The 20,494-nt window shown below is 32.6% G+C and overlaps 2 protein-coding genes across 2 annotated transcripts; one reads left to right on the forward strand and one right to left on the reverse strand.

The window, feature by feature from the left end:
- Positions 1–1,406: 1,406 nt before the first annotated feature.
- LOC105178249 (MADS-box protein SVP) lies at positions 1,407–8,732 on the forward strand. The gene is made up of 8 exons (XM_020699205.2): positions 1,407–2,103; positions 3,795–3,873; positions 4,291–4,355; positions 5,316–5,415; positions 6,037–6,078; positions 7,485–7,526; positions 8,220–8,380; positions 8,477–8,732. The coding sequence occupies exons 1-8, from the start codon at positions 1,853–1,855 to the stop codon at positions 8,493–8,495; spliced, it is 759 nt and encodes a 252-aa protein (XP_020554864.1). The 5' UTR covers positions 1,407–1,852; the 3' UTR covers positions 8,496–8,732.
- A 4,818-nt stretch (positions 8,733–13,550) lies between these two features.
- LOC105178248 (uncharacterized) lies at positions 13,551–16,202 on the reverse strand. The gene is made up of 2 exons (XM_011101684.3): positions 14,831–16,202; positions 13,551–14,096 (listed from the first exon to the last, which is right to left on the reverse strand). Exons 1-2 carry the CDS (start codon positions 15,333–15,335, stop codon positions 14,047–14,049), a joined length of 555 nt encoding a protein of 184 aa, XP_011099986.1. The 5' UTR covers positions 15,336–16,202; the 3' UTR covers positions 13,551–14,046.
- Positions 16,203–20,494: the final 4,292 nt, after the last annotated feature.

The following is a 20,494-nucleotide window of genomic DNA, read 5'->3' on the forward strand; positions in this document are numbered from 1 at the left end:
CATAGGAGTTTTCGTATGGAAGCCCGTGTAGCATGATCGGTATGACTGGAATTCCATAGCTACGATACTATGAAAGTTAGTCATATGATCTATGAAGCCACAATGACCTTGTGTATGGGACGGTTGTGTCTTAGTCTTAGTTGATGTAACAGTGTTGATGCGTACCGAATTTCAGCCGCTCTATAAGAATCGAATGATCTTTGGATAAATTCTAAGATTAACAGAGAACTAGCCTGCAAACAAATGTTAGCACTATGATGCTTAAGACAATAAAGGTTTACTAAATAAAATAATAGGAAACTTGAGTCAAAATAAGAATAATGGTAAAAATATGGCTATAAGGTGATGTATTTTGTGTGGAGTGCAAAATATAAGTTTAGAATAGCTGTAAATCAAGAGAGAGTTAAGTGTGCAAGTGAAAATTTGAGTGTTATCTTCTCGTTGAAATGCCTGAACACCTCTCCTTATGATCCGCCCAAACTAGTTCACCTTATCCTGTCTACCTAGACACTTGTCTCTCCTTTCTCCTCCCTCTTTTTGTCCCTTTCTCTTCCCTAGCCGCCGCTATCTTCTCGCGCTCGTCATGCCTATCTCCGTTGTTTGCCCTTGCTGCTCCGCTTTCCATCATTTTCCCTCACCTTCGCCACTCTCTGCTTCACTGCTTCCCTCTTCCCTCTCGCCATCTCTCATCGACTCTTCCTCTACTCCTCTTCCTTTTCATTATCTTTGTTTTTGTTAAAGAAAAAAAAAATTGGGTAACTTGGGTCCGACCTGCCCCGATGGGTGCAGCGGGCAGCGAGTCGGGATCCATCAAAACTTGATAGGACGAGTCTTGAGTCTACTTCAATCAGCTCCATATTCACCCCATTGCCACTCCTAGAACAAGCTAAGGTGGCATAATCACCTTTTGTAATAGTGCATTTCTTTTCTTTTTATCATTTCAAGCTATGGGCAAAATTGTTTTTTTACTCAATTAATCACTTTTAACTACACAAATAATGTATGAGGGGACGTTGATATAATTAAATGAATCATAGGGGAGGCTTTTGTATATTGCAAAAACCTCAAGAGTGATTTGTATAATTAACTTTTGCATTTTTCTCAATATTAAAATTTCTCACGAAGTCAAAGACGACCTAAAAAGATGATATGAACAACTTGTTTCTGTCAATCAAGAACCTAATCCGTACTCCCCACAAAAGTAAATATGCAAGTGTATGAATGTACTAAATAAATAATATTGCACCAGAAAAGAGACCCTCTTTCCATTTCCACGCTTTATAGTACGCCCTCTCTCTCTCTCTCTCACACACACACACACACTCACAACTCTCTCACTCATTGGTGACCTTTCGGCCAACATGAAACAGTAGTCTTGGGTTCCCCAAAAACCAAATCAATAACTCCGAAACCCAAACAGCTTTAAAGCTCACGCACACACGGAAACACAAACTCCCCCCACCCCCACCTCCCCACCCCAAACTGGTAAAAGCAAAATTCTCTTGCAACCAATCTCAACCGAGTCTTTCCTTCTTTATACCATCTGTCTATTTGTGGAATTATTATCTCAGGCGGCCCCCTCTATCTCTCTCATCATCATCTGGATCTGAATGAAACAATGGCCTGATGAATTAGTGCCCGTCTCTCTCATGAGTCTTGTAGATATATATATATATATATATATATATATCTTTTCTTCTTTTCCTCCTTTGCTGCCTTTAGGGTTTTGTTCTCTTATTCCCCTCTAAAAATGGCAAAATGCCGCCTTTTCTCCCCAAATTCCAATCTCTCTCTTAACCTGGACATTTTTCAGAACCATTTTTAGAAACCCTTATCTAGATCATTCATCTATATGCTGGTTTATTCCTTGTATTCTGAACGAAGTGGGTTTAACAGTGTTGTAAAATTTTCCAGTAGCAAAATGGCCAGAGAGAAAATACAGATCAAGAAAATCGACAACGTCACAGCCCGGCAGGTGACTTTCTCCAAGAGGAGAAGAGGACTCTTCAAGAAAGCTGAAGAACTCTCAGTTCTTTGCGATGCTGATGTTGGTCTCATCATCTTTTCCTCCACTGGCAAGCTCTTTGAGTTTGCCAGCTCCAGGTCTCTCTCCCTCTCTCTCTCTCTCTCTCTCTCTCTCTCTCTCCATATATACATATAAATATATCTACACAAAACATATACATGTATGTATATGTGCAAGAGTGCGTGCTTGCGTGTAGATGGTGAAAGAGTGGACTAGTGGATTCTTGAAACAACTGCAAGAAATTAGAGTTCTTATGGTGAGGGAGAGAATTTTCATTTTCTTTTTTGTGTTGGGGTATTAAAAGTGTGGTCATGGTTGAAGAACTCAGTCGAATCATTCTTGAATCTTCTGTTTTGCTGTCAGCCATCAGAAAATAGAATAATAATGATATTTCTCCCATCTTGGCAGCTCAAGTGCTAAATTTTTATCGGACAGGTCTTCTTTCTTGGAGTATTTTATGCTTTTTGCTGTCACTCTTTGCTATTCTGGTAGATTGTCCCCCAGATTTTCCATAAATTTGAATGAACTATTCTTTCACAATTTTGGAAATTATACTGCAATCATGTAACATATATAGGTTCCGAGGTTGCTTTTTAGCTAGTTTTGATGCTGTCCTCGGAGGCCGTGATGTTGCTGGTTAAATATTCTTCCTAGCATTTATTAGTTCTAGATTTGTCTTGTGCAGACAAACCGTAATACTGAGCGCAATAAATCAAGTTTCCTCATTTATTGTGTATTATGTACTGTGTGTGTGTGTGTGTGTATGGATTAGGCTGTGAGCAACGTCTTGACCAATACATAGGCGTTTGAAAGGCATATTTAGTTTATCTGCTTGTGAATCTTTGGCATAGTTGTAAAGTTTCTGGATTTCATGGTTTTCATAGTGCTGTATGTTTGTTTGTACATATATGTTGGGGTTTCTGGGACCATGGGTTTTAGGGAAAGCTGCATTCCAGCAGCAGGTGGGCTCAATACAGCTCCCCGTAGATGCCTGAATTTATCATTTGAAACATTACATGTGCTGTGTGTGCATTAATGTGCTGGTTGAAGTTTCACCTATCCTAAAAGTAAAACTTCTATGAGCTCTAGTAAAATTAAATTCTTGATTTTGTTATCTTATCCTAACTTGAACAGACGATATTTAGATAAAAAGTAAAGTAGAAGCTGTTGGAGATTGTAGAGACGACGCCTCATTTGGTTTGTGGATCAATAAGGAAAAAGGATCTTCGTTCAACATTTCATCCCAATTATTGATATGAGCGATAGCCCTTTTCTTTTAAGATGCTAGACGGAACAAAAAAGAGTATATATATCCAATGTGTTTTATTGCATACATATCTTTCGTTTCCCTTACGTGCTATGTTAATCTGCCTCCCACCCTGATACCATCAATGGCCTCATTACTCTCTAATTCTAGGATAGATGAGAACCGGTTCAGTATTTTCCTTGTTCTTTCGTGCAAATTTACTTCGTCCATGGCCTAGCTAGATCAAGAAAAGGGCTCTGACAGTTATTTGTCTAAGTATCGTAGTTGTAAAAGGCGTCAAGATATGTAGAATTTCACACGTGTTTTAGAAATTAATATATCGACAAGATTTTGATCCGCTCATCTCCTTAGCTTGTATATTGCAATCGTGGTTAGTTTATAAGAGCTATTAAGAGCCAAATACCTTCTTAATTGTATCCTTTTGCTATTGCTCGAGTAATTCGTGGTTAGTTTCACGTCTGTTTCTGATTTGTGTTTAACTTTATTTTGGGGCTTATGCAGTATGAAGGAAATACTTGAAAGGCATAATTTGCACTCCAAGAACCTTGACAAGTTGGAGCAGCCATCCCTTGAGCTGCAGGTGCACTCTTTTCCTTCCACTTTTGCAGTACATTGATATAGATAGGTCACCTTAATTGCAGTTTTGGTCCTAGAATTATAGTTATTTAGCACTTCAGCCCTTAATTTGCAAGGGCGTAAAATGATCCTTCACTTTTTTTAATTTCACGATTTTAGAGTAAAATTGTCCCGAAAATTTCAAAGTTGGCTGGAATTACGATGTCACTTTCGACCAACTTTGAACCCGGCTAATTCTGCTTACAATTACGCAATTAAAAAAGGTAAAATACTTTTTACTACCCTAACAAGTTACAGGACTGAAATGCTAAAAAAATATAATTATTAGACTAAAAGTACAATTAAATTTAGATAGGTCGCAGGTTGTCCTAACGAGTTCTTCAATAATACCGAAATCATTGTTTTTCGACAATGAATGCAGCTAGTTGAGGACAACGACCACTCCAGATTGATCAAAGAGGTAGCTGAGAGAAGCCATCAGCTCAGGTACAAAGCGTTTTAGAGAGTGTTTGAGTGAACTTATAAGCTTTTAGAATGAAATGTTATGAGCTTATGTGAAATTTTAATAGGAATTCTTAATTTATATTTAAAATTTTAATAAACTTCTTGATTTTACTCATATATATGAACTATAAAATCGTTTTTATTAACATTTTTTTAATTTTTATGATTTTATTTTATATAAATATTTCAAGAGTTTATTTTTATTAAATAATATGATCTTAAATTTTATACAAATAATTAAGAAATTTATTTTACCATAACTCCTTTAATTTTTTTTTTTTTTTGTATCAAATATAAATAAGCCATTACTAGTATCTTTGAAGCGCATGATCTATTTTATACAAATACTAGGTAGTATGTATCTCCGTGTCAAGAAAATTAATAAAATTATAACATATAAATAATTTAAATTTTATAATATAAAAATATTGAATTGATATATAATTTAAGATTTAATATGATAGTAATCAATAATATAAAAAATATTCCGACATAAAAATAAATCTGAATTATGTCGTTGGCTAATTTATTTAAAAAAAAATGTAAATTTCTTGAATAAAGATAAATTATTATACACTTATCTAAATTCAAACAAAATAAAGAATAATTGATCCAAAAAAAAATAATGAACCTTTTAGTAAAAGATAAACTATCATATACTTAACCGAATTTAATTTTTTTTCTTAAAAAAAATGATTGCTTATATCGCAAAATAGAATACAAAGTGACCATCTAAATACGCGCTTACTCGAATGACCTCAATATTTCTGTTTTACTATATATAGATTTCAAGAGTTTATTTATAAAATAAGATTTATTATTTTATAAATTTTGAAACATTTTAGAGCACATATGAGCTTAAGAAATATTTTAAATAAGGTTATTCAAACACCCTCTTAATTAATTTCCTCTTTGAACTCAATGAGATGTTGGAATTGACAGGCGGATGAGAGGAGAGGAGCTTCAAGGATTGAGTATTGAAGAGTTGCAGCATCTGGAGAGGTCACTTGAAGCTGGACTCAGCCGTGTTATAGATAAAAAGGTCTCCCTTTTGCATTGTATATATGTTGATGCGAGTAAAAATGTAATTTTAATCCTGAAAATTATGAGAGCGGCGATTTTAGTTCTGTTCGAATTTAAATTTGCAATTTGGTCTTGTAATTTTAAAAATTATGGTAATTTTAGTCCTTTCCGAATAATTTGACCAGAAAAATTTTACGTCATTACACGTATTAATTCCTAAATTGGGGCTTCTGACGAATTTAATGATATAGCGGTCCAATATACATATATATTTTTAGGATATGACTTGAAAAATTAAAATTACCACTTCATGATATGGTAAGTTGTAATTTTGTGTTTGCCAAGTCATTTTCTTTTTAAAAAAAACGTGTTGGACTGCCATGTCATTAAAATTGTCGGAAGTTCCAGTTTAGGTGTTGACATAGATTATGATGTGGAATCTTCTTGTCAAATTGGGCTGTAAGGACTAAAATTGCCATAACTTAAAGTTACGGAACTAAATTGCGAATTTTAATTTAAAAATGACCAAAATTATTATTCCTAATTTATAGGATTAAAATTGTATTTTTCCGAATATGTTGTGACATGTTTTGCAGCCATGAATTTACCTTGATTGTATGTTTTGATGGATCTATGGCAGGGAGAGAAAATCATGAAAGAGATCAATCAACTTCAAGAAAAGGTAAGTTGAAATTGGAAAAAACTGCATTTTTCGTCCTATAACTGTGATGGGATGGTACTTTTGTCCGCTCTTGATTTCATTTTTGCAATTTATGTTGATAATTTAAAATCAAGACCACATTTGGTCAAATTTCTACTGAAAAATGCCAATTTCGTCGGGGGGAAAAAAAAAAAAAAAAAAGCACATGCTTATAGGCATGTAGCAACCTCTTTTTTCTGGTAGAAATTGAATCAAATGTATTACTTTTTTATCTATAACTATTGTCTGAATTATAAAATTAAAATCGAAGTCGATCAGAAGTGACACCCCTGTTATAAGACAATATATGCATTTTTTCCCATTCAAATTTGATATATTCCCCTCCGGTCTGTATTTGATTTTTCTTAATGGATTTAATTCGTGATAATGGCAAGCAACATATATGCAAAAATTGTATTTTATGTCCTGCAAGTTTTTTTTTTGGTGATTTTAGTCTCATTGTTTTGACTCACCACATTATATTCTATAATTCCAAAAAAATCAATTTTAGCTCCGTTAAGTCTTGAGGTGTTTTTAAGGTTGTTTTGAAATTGTAGATTTTTTGAATTTTTGGGACGTAATGTGGTGAATTCAAAATCAATGGGATCAAAATCACAAATAAGCTAACTTGTGGGACATAAAATACAATTGTATCTGCATAATCCCACAATTAACATTTTACCTTAATATAATATATATATATATATATATATATACATATGCATAATCCCATAATTAACATTTTACCTTAATATAATATATATATATATACATATATGTATGAATATTGACCTTTTTCGGTTTTATTAAACTTTTCAAATTTATAGAATCATTAATATTTATTAGAGAAGGTGACAAGAGAAAACAATTAAAAGTATATATCATGATATTCTTATTTACATGATAATTTTAGGGAAAAGTATTATTTTAGTCCGCTAAGTATGCCTAATTTTAATTTTAGTCCGATAACTATGTTCATTTTTGTTTAGATCTAGTAACTTACGAAATTGCTTACTTTTAGTCCTCCAGCAGATTTTCAGACAATTTTATCCCTATGAGTGCATATGAACTAAAACTGCCTTTCAAAAGTTGCATAGGGGTAAAATTGTCCGAAAATCTGTCAGAGTACTAAAAGTAAGTAATTTCGTAAGTTACTGGATCTAAACAAAAATTGACATAGTTATCGAACTAAAATTAAAATTAGGCATATTTAGCGGACTAAAATAATACTTTTCCCATAATTTTATTAAAGATGCAAGCAGTTAAATATAACAGTAGGGAGCAGGTATGCTTATTACCACAACTTGTCCTAAATATATCAATTATGTGATCATGTTTTTAGATTTTGTGTCCTAAATCTCAACTTCTCCTTGTCAAAAAACATGCAGGGAATGCAACTCATGGAAGAGAACGAACGCTTAAGACAACAGGTGCATTACCTCATCTCATAGAAAACTTGTCATTTTGGTCTTGTGTACTGCGACTTGGCATTTTTGGTCCACTTGAAATTTAGTTTAATAATGAAGGACAATAAATTTTAAAAAATGACATATTGAGAATAAGCCCATTTCTTATTACATTTTCATCCAATTTTTGTGGTGAGCTGCTCATAATGCCCTTTTGAATTATATGAATTATAATTTTATATACTTTTTAATATAAAATATTTTTATGAACTGATATTTTTCATGGTTTATTTACTTAAAACCCCTCAAATTTTCTTTTTTATATTTTTCAAATATTTTTTTAAATAAAAATCAGCAAGATTAAAATAGTAATTGTTACCTCACTGTCCAAGGACTACATAATTATTTTTTATTTAAGGGGATATTTATAAATTTTCAAACAATTATGAGTATTAATAATTATACCATACATTAGGAGAGATGGTTGTAATTTTACCCAAAAAATAAAGTTGTTGTCCTTCATTACGAAAGTAAATTTTAAGTGGATCAAAAGCGTCACTCCCCATACTTGCCGAACCAAAATTGTAACTACTCTTCCTGGATCATCTCATATATATTTCTCTATCACCATCTCCTCCGATCTATCAAACATTACAGACATGAACATATATAAATGTAAAATGTACTCACTTGTAATTTCTTAATAATCATGATAAGGTGTTGGATATATCAAATAGCGGCAGAAAGATGGGAACGGCTGATGTAGAGAACATAGTGTACGAGGAAGGGCAGTCATCGGAGTCTGTCACTAATGCTAATTGTAGTTCCGCCGGCCCTCCACAAGATTACGATAGTTCTGATACGTCCCTTAAGCTGGGGTGAGTTTGTTAATATCCCTTCTTTTATATGCTAATTGAGATGCCTATAGATTGCATGGTGGATTTGTCTTTACAAAAATGATTTCTCCCTTGCAGGCTGCCCTACACTGGCTGACATCAAAGAAGCACATTATCGAACAAGGACACTTGACCTCCATTGTAGAGTGCATTCCATGTAGTCCCTTTTGAGGGGAGATATCGAAGCTAACTCCAAAAGTTTAATACGACTGTACCACGTAGTCCTGTTGTCTGAGGGACATGTTCTGTGTCTCTTCCTTGTATCTTAATTAATTCAAAACATTTACCAGATATCTTATGTATGTAATGAAGGAGCAGTCACTCATTTGTATTATCCCTTATCTTGTCTGATGGAACCATGGCTTGTAGTAATTTCGTCAGCATTGTGACCTAGAGAACCTTGTTAATATCTTGAAGCAACCATGCGTGGGACATTTAGGTGTTAATCACTGTGGAGGTGGGATAATCCATCTCACCTCTATAGGTGGGATAAATTATCCCATGTTTGGTAGCCACTTTCCACCCTTGATCAGTTCTGTGATATTGACAAAGCTTGAGGACCCATCTGATATCGAATCAAATTTTTTGGTTTCGGTTTGGTGCATACTGGATTTTTGTTCTTGAAATCCATGGCATTTCCTGCAATTTTCTCTCAAAGCTTCCTTTCTTTTCACTATTTAGATTAATTCATGTGGATTTATGTGCAATTAGATTGAATAGGAAAAATAGATTTGAGCTTGGGAGGTTTCAAAAAGAATATTAAGAAAACTGACTAGTGTTCGATATTATTTTTAAAAAGTGTTAAAAAGAAATGAAAATGTTTTGGTATTATTTTGGGAGGAAGTTTTAGTTAATATAGATGTTAAATCATGCTATGAATGTTGGTCATGACAATCTTATGACATATATATAGGTACAGGGGTCAATAAAAGTTTACAATGGTGAAAAATTAGATAAGTATTCAAAATTATTAAATTTGATCAATGTGTTAAAATTTACCATTTTCCCCCTGCGCTGGCCAGCGAAAGATGACCCACCTCGATAAATTGTAATAGCCACCTATGGATTCACTATTCAATTGACCTTGTTGTTTGGAAAATTCTACTGAAAATTTGATTTGAGCTAAATGAGGAGCAAGGACGGGGAAGTTTTAGTTCGGATCTGACTCTGTCGAATCTAAACCAATTATATGGCAAGTGCAATACACTTATCGTGTGATTTATGTACAGTTAAGGGAAAGTGACCAATCACATAGCAAGTGTGATACACTTGCTCTGTAATTGATTTAATTCATCTAAGTTTGATCTAGGTAAGTTTTTTCGCAAGGACGTTGATATCTCCTCCGTTATCCATGTTGGCCTTTCAGTTATTGTCCTTTGTAGGAAGATGGTGCTCTGGAACAACCTCGTTGGCTCTGAGTTGAAGACCTTTTGCATCACAACGTCCGTACAACCCCATCTGTAGACATTCTATCATAAGAAAAAAATATGTTCAAGTAAGGTTCTCAAGAGACTAATCCAAGTAAAAGTTGATGATATCAAGCCAAATGAAAGTGAACCTAAACTACCTAAATCTTACTAAAAAAAATCAGGTATTCACCTCACAATAAGTGATGACATACACACAACAAATCCACAGTAAAAACAAATCTAAAAGTTTTTTACCACGACGAAACTTTGTGACCTTTAAGGCCTTTTGGAACTAAACTTACAATTTCTTTTTAAGTTTGGATCGCTTCAAGAAACTTAATAAAGTGTGGGATGACATTTGCAACATCCCTTATTAAAGATGTAATTTTGTCCAAAATATTTTTTAATAATAAAATATAACTTTTCGCCCTCAATTATATATATTTTTTCTTTTTGCAATAATGATACAGTAAAATCAGGTATTTATATCATTATATTAATATCTCTGAACTTAGGTCAAAATATACAAACACCTCCTGCCTTCTGTAAAATTAAAACTTCATTTTTTGAGATTTAAGTTGTGATTAATAATTATACCCCATATTTTAATATAAAGCTTACACAAACATCTCTTAAAAAATTATACTAAAACATTCAGAAGGTGTAACGGTAATTCTACAAAAGACAGGGGTGCTTGTGTAATATAATCTGAGTTCGGGGTTGTCTATATAATTTATTCATAAAAATAAAGTGAAAGATTAATTTTAAAATTGTTGATTATCATCAAGATAATTAATGTGCTCCACTTCATTGGTCATAGTTTATCATCACCATAATTAAATGCAAAGAATCTACATTTCGGCTAGAATATTAAACCTAATGAGAGGATGAGGCCTCCCTTAAATCCCTTTTTTTTTTTTTTTTTCAACAAATGTACAAAAATTGGGAGGCCAATCACTTACCTATCATCACCACTTGAATGATAATTAGGAACCCCTGAACAGAATATGATGACATGAAAAGGAGAAATAGTATTTTTGGTTATATAAATTAGTTTATTTTATTTATTATGGGATTAGTATTTTCAGTTCGTAACTTATAAGAATTAGTATTTTTGATTCTCATCTACTTTTTTATCTATAAATTAATGGTGTAGGCCACATGTCCAATATATGGGTATTAAGTATTTTAGCTGGAGGGAAAATTGGTTTTTCTTCCCACATTAGCATATGAATGCTCTACTTACATTACTTGATTCACTTGTGTAAAATATGATTCTTTATGTTGTTTCTACTTGATTTGAACTTACAAAAATACGGCAAGGGTAGGATTCAATTTTTATAAAAGAAAAGAGAAACCTCCCTTTCTTTGACCTAATTTTCTTCAAGGTTTGTTTTTCCACTAAACTTGTAATAAGTTATATTTTCCCCCAAAAGTGGCCCCAAATTGGAAAACGGGCCAATTTTCCCTCCAGCTAGAAATACTAAACCAGGCACGTGACCTACGTCGTTAAATTGTGAAGGTTTAATTCAATTATATCCCTGTGATATTGTAAATGGGCAATTACCGTCCTATATTTTTTTTTAAAATGAAGCAATTTACCTCCCTAGTCGGAGAGGTTCTGGGGAGGTAAAGTGTTTCATTTGAAAAATATAGGGGGGTAAATTGTTGTATTTTTAAAAACACAGGGAGGTTAATTGCTACTTCTTTTTTCATAAGAAAATAATTTATTTATTTGCTATATCACAAGGGGATGCTTGCATTTTTATCAATTGTAAATGAAAAATTGAACGAGGTTAAAAAAAATGCTAATTTTTTAAATACGGAACCAAAAATACTAATCCTATAATAAATGAGGACCAAAAATGCTATTTTCCCACATAAAAACAGAAACATCTATTAGGTTCCTGTTGATTCATTTTACTATTCATCGTGTATGGAAGATTTTCTTTTCTTTTTGCTATTCATTTCTCCACATCCAGATCCGACGGTTCTAGATTATTCAAGTCGCTTGATTTTTGAAGTTCATGACCAATAATCATCATATAAAATGAGATATAATATTATTTTTTTCCTAATATATCAAGTAGAATACAAATTTTAATGAGATATAATAATTTTTTTTTATTTTGATACTGTGTAGTTTGTATTTAATCTATACTAGTGGCCGAGCGCATTTTGTGTGTACAAAATATAAAAAAATAATATTTATACATTTTACTATACTAATTAAAAAGATATTATCATAATCTATATGTTTTTTAAACATTTAGTTATTAGACTTTCTTGATAAATGCTGAATAGAAGTTAAATATTTCAATAATTATATGATATAATTATGTTGTAGTTACCAAATAAAAATAATTGTTAGATAACTTTCATCGATGCAAAATAAGTGGTATTTTCCACTGAGTTAAATTTACATATTAGTAAAACTTACATGAAAATATACGAAAATCTCCTGATGCCTTATTACTAGTAAATTTTGATAGATGCATCATTTTTGTTTTTATTTAAGGATAATTATACTGTCCTCTCCTAAGATTTGATCTAATTACACGTATATTTTCTATGATTTGAAAAATTATATATAGTGTACCTGATGCTTGTTTATTTCTAACAAATAAACCCCTATATTAGTGAATGTTCACTGAATTAGCTTATATTAACAAAAGAGTTTAATGAAAATCTATATTTACCCGACTTATTACTGACCTATTCCCGATTAATCAAACATTTTTTTTAACCAAATTACGCTTATTCATTTTCACATAATGCATGTGAGGAGATATATTTTCACCTTTATAGTTTGGCCAGAATGATTTATTTGACTTACAATAAGTAAGTAATAAGTTAATTGTGGGTAAAATATAAATATTTTCATTCAACTTTTTACTAAAATCACCGAATTCGGTAAATGTTGATTAACGCATGGATCAATTTGTCATACAAAAACAAACATAAGCTTTTAAATCACAAAAAAAATTATGTGTAATTACACCAAACTTCAGAAATTTGCGATGTAATTGTCCTTTCAATTTATAATAAGTAGTGGTTAGAGGACAGCAATAAGGGTACCAACATAACAACCACAAAATAAAAGCATTGGTTGGATTTCTCTAGCATTGGATGCCAAACCTATACAGAATAAGGGAGTGGGGGTCTACTACTTATTAATTTACCATCCTTGTCCCAACATAAATGATTGACATTAGGACAAGGAAAAAGAAATCTTGAGAGGCCAACACACAATACCAAAAGCCACTTTTCTTCCTTACTTTCTACCCACAATTGGAATGTAATAATTTAAATTTTAAAAAGGATTTTTACATATTCTTATATTAGAAGAATTTGAAATTCGTTCATATTTTCATAAAAAATATAGTTCAGAGTTGAATGATTTAAGGTGAATTATTCAAACGACTTCAAAAGATTTGTCGTTAGAGACTTGAAATGTCTACATTTACGTCCATCAATCCAAACACAATGCAACAGAATCTACAATTGCAGCTACGACCGATTTCATTTCCGTAGAAACAGAGGAGGAACAGTAAGCTGTTCTTCATTCTTTGTGCCATCATAGAGCGTGCAGATTGTTCTCAGTGCCTGTTTTACGGTGATTTCTGATCGATACGAACTGAGCAAATATTGACTGCAGAATGATTCCAAGAATCTGTTCACTTTGAGCTCATGAACTTTTGCAACATTGATATGAAGAGTAGTAAGGTCATCTCTCAACAGACTGAGAACTCGAACTAGTACATCCAACATATATATATAGTAGCAAAATAGCAGTAAACCGCTTGTATATACAGGTAATGGGCATACCGCCTTCGTTCCATGAGTTCACATTTCAGGAACAAGCAAAGTTTATGTACACCAAAGGGTTGAAACTATAAACATTTTTATACATACTTCACAACTGCTTGTATTTACACTAAACAATCAGGCAACCAACAATATACGGTAAAAGCTTCCCCCGTTCATGGTTGATACGAACCTTATGCTTATAACCTGACAAATCTTATGATGATGCATCCTTGAGCTATAAGCTATGCATCTTCTAACCCTGTGGAGTGATAAACCTTATTTTTGCTCTAATCTGCATTTCTATGCAAGTTTAGCCTAACACCATCTCCTCAGGTTTCCAAGGATATCTTCTGTTCTTTGGAATTCTAAGCTACAGTGGATGATAATCCCATGTAATAGCAATCAGCACAGCTGAGGGATATGGTAACTTCAAAAATTCCGGAGGGAGGAGAGCCACTGCTCCATGTACTTTGTGCCATCTGCAGAAGAACAATGGTAAGTCATAGTTAGTTACTTGGACAAGAATCGCTCACCTTAAATGGGTTAAAAATGAGAATAAGAGTGTGCAAAAGATGGCATCGGGTAAAGAATTAGAGTCTATGGTCTCCCCGTAAGTGCGACTTGAAATCTGAAAAAGTTCTACATTCTGATAAAGCAGCCATCAAAAAACAAAACGGGAAGATAAAACTTTTTAAATCCATAAACAAGTCGGACATGATTTTCCTGATTAACAATGATAGCCTACAACAAAGTCATAACATTGCACATGAATGATCAACCTGCGTATGAGATTTTTATTTTTCCCCTTAACAAAAACCAGCTTCAGAGATCTAAAACTTCTGTTATAGAAGAGAATGCAGAGATTAAGCCTGAGGTGAAACAGTTTAGAACCTGAAATACTAGTCTTTTCGGTATCAGATTCTGCAATGCCAAGACAAGCAGCGGAGTACTTGATGATGATCCAAATGCATAAAACGTATATGAACAGACAAAATAAGATCGAATGAATACGGAATTTGTAAATTCAGCAGGCTAAGAATAATCCTCTCTCCTCAAAATACAAATACACTTTAACCACGCATACCATCGGTAACACTGTCGCAGTAAAAATCAAAGGCATATGCTACAGGTGAAATCTAAACAACTTAGACAATTGCAGGCATAATTAAGAATCAAACATATCCAATTTCTTCAAATTAAGCACAGCTCTTACCAGCAGTATAATCAATTGGGAGGTTCTTAACAGCATTCAAGAGTGGAATATTAGCCCCATCCACCTTTTCCTTTACTTCTTTAAATTCATGCCTATAGCAAGGAACCAACACGGCAAAACTATCATCTGCCTCATCATCACTCTGGAAATCGGGGGCGTGCGGCTCCAGCCACCCAATAGACCAGTCCGAGTCATCGGATTCTGACCCTGATAAACAAACACCATCTGATGGAACCAAAACCACATCATACTCTTTGTCAATCCTCCTGCTCCTCTCTTCCCTGCTTTTCCATTTTCTCTTCGCTTTTCTGTTCGAGCTCGAAGAGGGCATTCGTCTATCAACTCCCTTCACTGAATAAAATTTCAAACTTTCGGGTTCTCCTCTAAATCCTACACCCCAATCACCCAAAGAATTTATCGAGTTTATCAGTGACCCGTTTGAGACTTGCTCTTTCTCTTTTCCTCCCAACCACAACCATGAAAATCTACCAAAAGAAAGAGCCATACTTTCTCTTTTTTGTTCTTAAGAGAACTCAAAGGTCAAGTATAATACATACTTAGACAAGCAGAATCTTAATTGGAATCCAAAAAGAATTATGTTCAGACAACGAAACAAAAATCCGAGAAAAATATTCAATAAATCCAATCTACGCCCCAAAAGAATACCACCAAACAGCAACCAACAGCATCAAATTATTGAAAAATTGTCTCTTCAAACACTTCTTGTCCAAAATTTTGAAGAGTCCCAAAGAATTTTCAGCAGCAATTTAATTGAATTAAGTTCAAGAACATGTCATCTTTCTCAAAGACAGAGCTTAATCACCATATGCATAGCGATAAGACAAGTCTTAAATGAGGAAATATATCAACAAACCACCTCCAGCAAATCACAACAGACTTCTTCAACAGTTCAAAGAGCCGAAGATGAAATCAAATCTTCTTTTCGAAATAAAGTCCAGGTTACGACTGAAAGAACATGATTAGGAAAGAACCCTTTTGTCCAATTCTTATCATTCATCCATCAAGACTGCAACTTTACGAAGTTTCCAGGTAAATATCAAACGGTCATACCACCGAAAAAGCCGACAACAAATCCGGGATTGAAGAAACAAATGAAAATGTCACCCAGAAACTTCTCAAGGGGAAAATGAGAACGCAAAGGAGCAGATGCAAAGATACAGAAAAGAGAAAGAAGGGCTGAAATCCTGGGGTGGGGGAAGAAGATTTTGCTATCTCTCAAAGAAATCCATTTCTTTTCAAGGAGTTGCAAGAACCCTTGCCTGCCTCTCTCTCTCTCTCTCTCTCTCTCTCTCTCTCTCTCTCTCTCTTATATTACCTCACACGCATGAACAATCGCAGTTTCTTATACAGAATTCAACTGAAACTCGGATGGGGTCAGGGTAATGTTGATAAATACATTTGATTGTTTGTTTTACTATTTAGCTTAAATTGCACTTCGGCCGCCTAACTTTTCTTATTTATAAAATTAGACCTCCTTTCTTAATAAATAATACTTCGGCCAATACTATTTGTAGCTTTAGTCTTAACCTTTGTGTTGACTTTGACGTGCAAAAAAGAGAATGAGAAAAAAAATTAAAATACCACAGTTGGGATCATTTATCTCAAATTATATTTTATGTATACATATCATGCTATAAAATTTATGTTTCATTTTTTAAAAAATAAAATATAAAATATGAAATCGACTTAATTTATTTATAATAAAATAGTTTTTATATATTGTATATAATAAAAAATTTAAATGAAATATAAATCTTGAAGTAAAATATTGCATCGAGAAAATAAATCATAACATATTTTAGATGGAAAACGGAAATATATTTGATTATCCTTTTATTTTTGTCTTGAAATAGTTTTTTGTTTTGTTAATGCACAGATACTATAAAAAATACTCGGTGCAATATAAGATATGTATTGGATCCAAACATAGTTTAAGCATACTTTGGACATATTTCGAACATAATATCTGCTTGTAAGAAAATATAAAATGATAATACAAAGACAGACACGGTATCAGATATGCCACGCACGTGCCTGACACAATTAGAATTTTTTTATAATTTTAAAAAATTTTGAACTATCTTTAAAAAAGAAAGAGAGAGTGAGCGCTTTGGGCTAATAAAAAGTAAAAAAATTAAGCACTCCTCCCAAACTACAAATTTTGAAATAAAATTACTAAAAAATTGAGCGATGGACATGATGATTTAAATCATTTGGATGATTAGAAATTTTTTTATTTCATAATTTTAAAATATACTGATTATGTATATTTTGAAGCTACACTCGATTAAGGATTTAGATGCAAGACATGCTTATTTTATGTTTATCTTGATATTTTTCATATTGTATATTTTAATTTTATAAAAAGATTGACAATATATATATATAAAATAAAAAAATAGATTATATACAACTATGTCATTGTCGTGTCGTGTCCTTTTTTTTTTTAGTCGATGCAGCTTCCTCCTAAAATTTGGGTGAGGCCTAGTACTCCAGTAGTACGGCCCAAGAACGAGCTAGGAGGCGCAACATTCGGCCATTCCAATAAAGGGAGCCCGCTTCATGAAGACCAATGATTGTGGCCCGAACACCAATAGCTAGTTCAACCCCTATACACACGTCACTCTTTAAAGCCCACGTGGCATACACTTGTAGCCTCCATGTATGTCCTCCTAACCAACAAGGAGTATGCGTGGCAGGGAGGTTTCCCTCAAGAACTCAGACTCTTGAAATTCAACAGAGTTCTTGTGGACTAGGTATCCTCCTCAACCTCGGACTCTCTCCCCTACCTAAATAATGATTCTAACAACACTATCCCTAAAAAATAGGACCTAATCATGTCTTATCTCAACCAATCTTATTCGTTTGTCGCAAAAATATGAAGCATGATTAGTTCTTTGGTGACACTTCTCTATAAATAGGGATATCATCCCCAAGCGGGGATACCTTCATCAGACGAAAAATTAGCTATTATTCTACTACACTCCCACTGCATTGACAAACACGATTTATCTCTACTTTCCATTATTACGGAAAATTTAGATTCGTGTTATACATTATATATATATTTTGAAAGATTTATAAATTATAATTAAATTAATAAATATGTTATGACTTATACACTTAAAACTGCTTATCTAATATTTTCTAATATATTAGCACTTTAAATACTATATATTTCATACAAAAAATTGTTTATTTAGAATTGTTAACATAAACTAAGTTAAATAATTATTTTATATATAATTAACTCTTTTATCTATGTTTATATTTTTAGAAACAACAAATCCATAAAAAAATATAATGTATATATATAACATAGTTTTTAAAGATACGTGTTAGATATATGAATATATATTTTATATTTTATGGTATATGTTAAAAAAAACTATATGGCTGCAAAGTCATTTCTTGTGCTACAAAGGACTAAAAAAGTCCCCCAAAACATGTCCAACATGGGGCTACCATGTCGTGTTTTTCGACAAAAAATTAATTTTTTTACCACCAGAGAACTTAATTTTCGTGCAAATAAAGGAAAATTGTGTATAATTTTAGCAATATTTATATAAGTGTTATTGTAAACATTTAGATTTGTATATCTCGGATCATGTTTATTTTAAATGATATATGTACATATATTTAATCTATTTTTTAATATATTTTATTTTGCTTTACTTGATGCTATGCATTAAAATGACCAAAGAACGTATATTAAACACATTGATTGATGTATATTAATATTTTGGGTTAATTACATGTTATCATCCGAACTATGATCGTTTTGTCACTTTTGCATCTAAATTTTTTTATGTGCCAACTTACCATCTCAACTTTAAGAAAGTTTGCACTTTGTCATTTATAATTATTTTTCAATCAAGTTTTTTATTGAAAAAAATCACATACAGTGCACATGTGATATTTAAGCGTTATATGATGTGATATTTTTCGCATATGTACAATATGTGATGTTTTTCCAACAGAAAAGTCAACAAAAAAAAAAGATCGTATATGGTAAAGTGCAAATTTCGCAAAACTGAGATGGTAAGTCGAAAAAAAAAATCAACGACAACATGTAAAAACGAACGTAATTCGGATGGCGAAATATAATTTGTTCTAATATTTTATCATAACTTTTTCTATTTATTTATATATTGCGTGTGCATATACTATTTAATTTATTTTTCTTCATGACCATGAAGCAAGTTGGCATACCCCTAAAAGAACAAGAAGGACAAAAGAGAAGCAAGTGGCATATTTCAATTATTCCAAACACAGCCGCACTTGGATCTACTTTTCTTGATTTGCCCTATCTCTGCTTTGTCTTTTGTCCAATCATCATCGGTGGTCAGTCAAAAATTTCAACTTCTTACAAAGGAAAAACCACGGGAAAAAAATGTTTATGGAGTCGAACAATACTGCTTTTCGATTACAATTATTATTAGTTACATATATATAGTAAGTAAACAAAATATTTGTTCTAGTATTGATCTGGATTGAAATATACAGTCTTCCTTAATAAGTTCGGACTCGCAATATATCATCTCCAAATATCGTAGATTGGTCCTGATGATTAAACATGTACGTTAGGCTAGTTGTGTTCGTCCCTAACTAAGACCCTCTGACGCTCAAGTTAATCGGGTCGAGGTAGAAATATGCAATATGAAACTACAAATGAGAATGCAATAAATGCATGTCATCTTAAATGACTCAAATCTGAAGTATTTATAGGCCCAGGTGTGCAGTACGGGCAGTACGGGCTGGGCCAAGTGTCATCATCCAGACGCTCATGGTTCTCAATCGCACGATGGGTCATTTGGCGGCCTAAATGGGCAGTTTTTTGATTCCTCATGCGGATCGGAGCCCAAGGGATCCAACCCGTGTGTTTATGCGTGGATCCTCAGATTTTTAGGGAATTTTTTAGCATCAGTGAGGGGCTTTTTCGACTTTTTGCCAGGATGGGGGTAATACCCCCGTCAAGCACCATGTTGATTTCTGTACTTTTGGTAGTGATAATATTTGTATAAAAGTGGTCACTAACAATTATTATGATGAAAAAATTATTTATAAAGTTGTTATTATAGAGCGATGTGGTGGCAATAAATAAGTTTAAAAGAGTATTTTTTTTTTTCATTTTATAAATCGACTTTTGAACTACTTAAATTAAGTTGATTTCAATCAAAAGCCGTAAGCAACTTCAAAAGTAACTTCTGCGACTTATTAATAAAATCGTAAATATTAATATGTTTTTCAAACACTTTACTTCATTCTAATTTTTGTTTTCAAGTATTCTCAACTTTTACTACTGCTTAACTTACAACTTTCGCTATAATTATTCCCACCACAAAAATAAAAGTACAAAACACAACAAAATTTATATAAATAAAATATCAAAATACTACAAACTTTATTCAATTATTTATTTTTTGGTAAAGACTCCATCAATCGATCTAGAACACACCTGACACCAAAAATCACAATAAAATCGTCGAGCACATGCAAATAGTTGTCAATTAAAATTTCATATTATCCAAGTAGTCTCCTTTTAAAAATTTTATTTTATTTTTGTGAATGTAGAATCATTAGTTTATTAAAACAATAAATAATACAAAAAAAAGGAAGGAGAAATCTTGTGCGTAGCAACTT

This window comes from Sesamum indicum, linkage group LG9 (assembly GCF_026168435.1).
Source record: "Sesamum indicum cultivar Baizhima isolate 11 linkage group LG9, ASM2616843v1, whole genome shotgun sequence".
Classification (NCBI taxonomy): Eukaryota; Viridiplantae; Streptophyta; class Magnoliopsida; order Lamiales; family Pedaliaceae; genus Sesamum; species Sesamum indicum.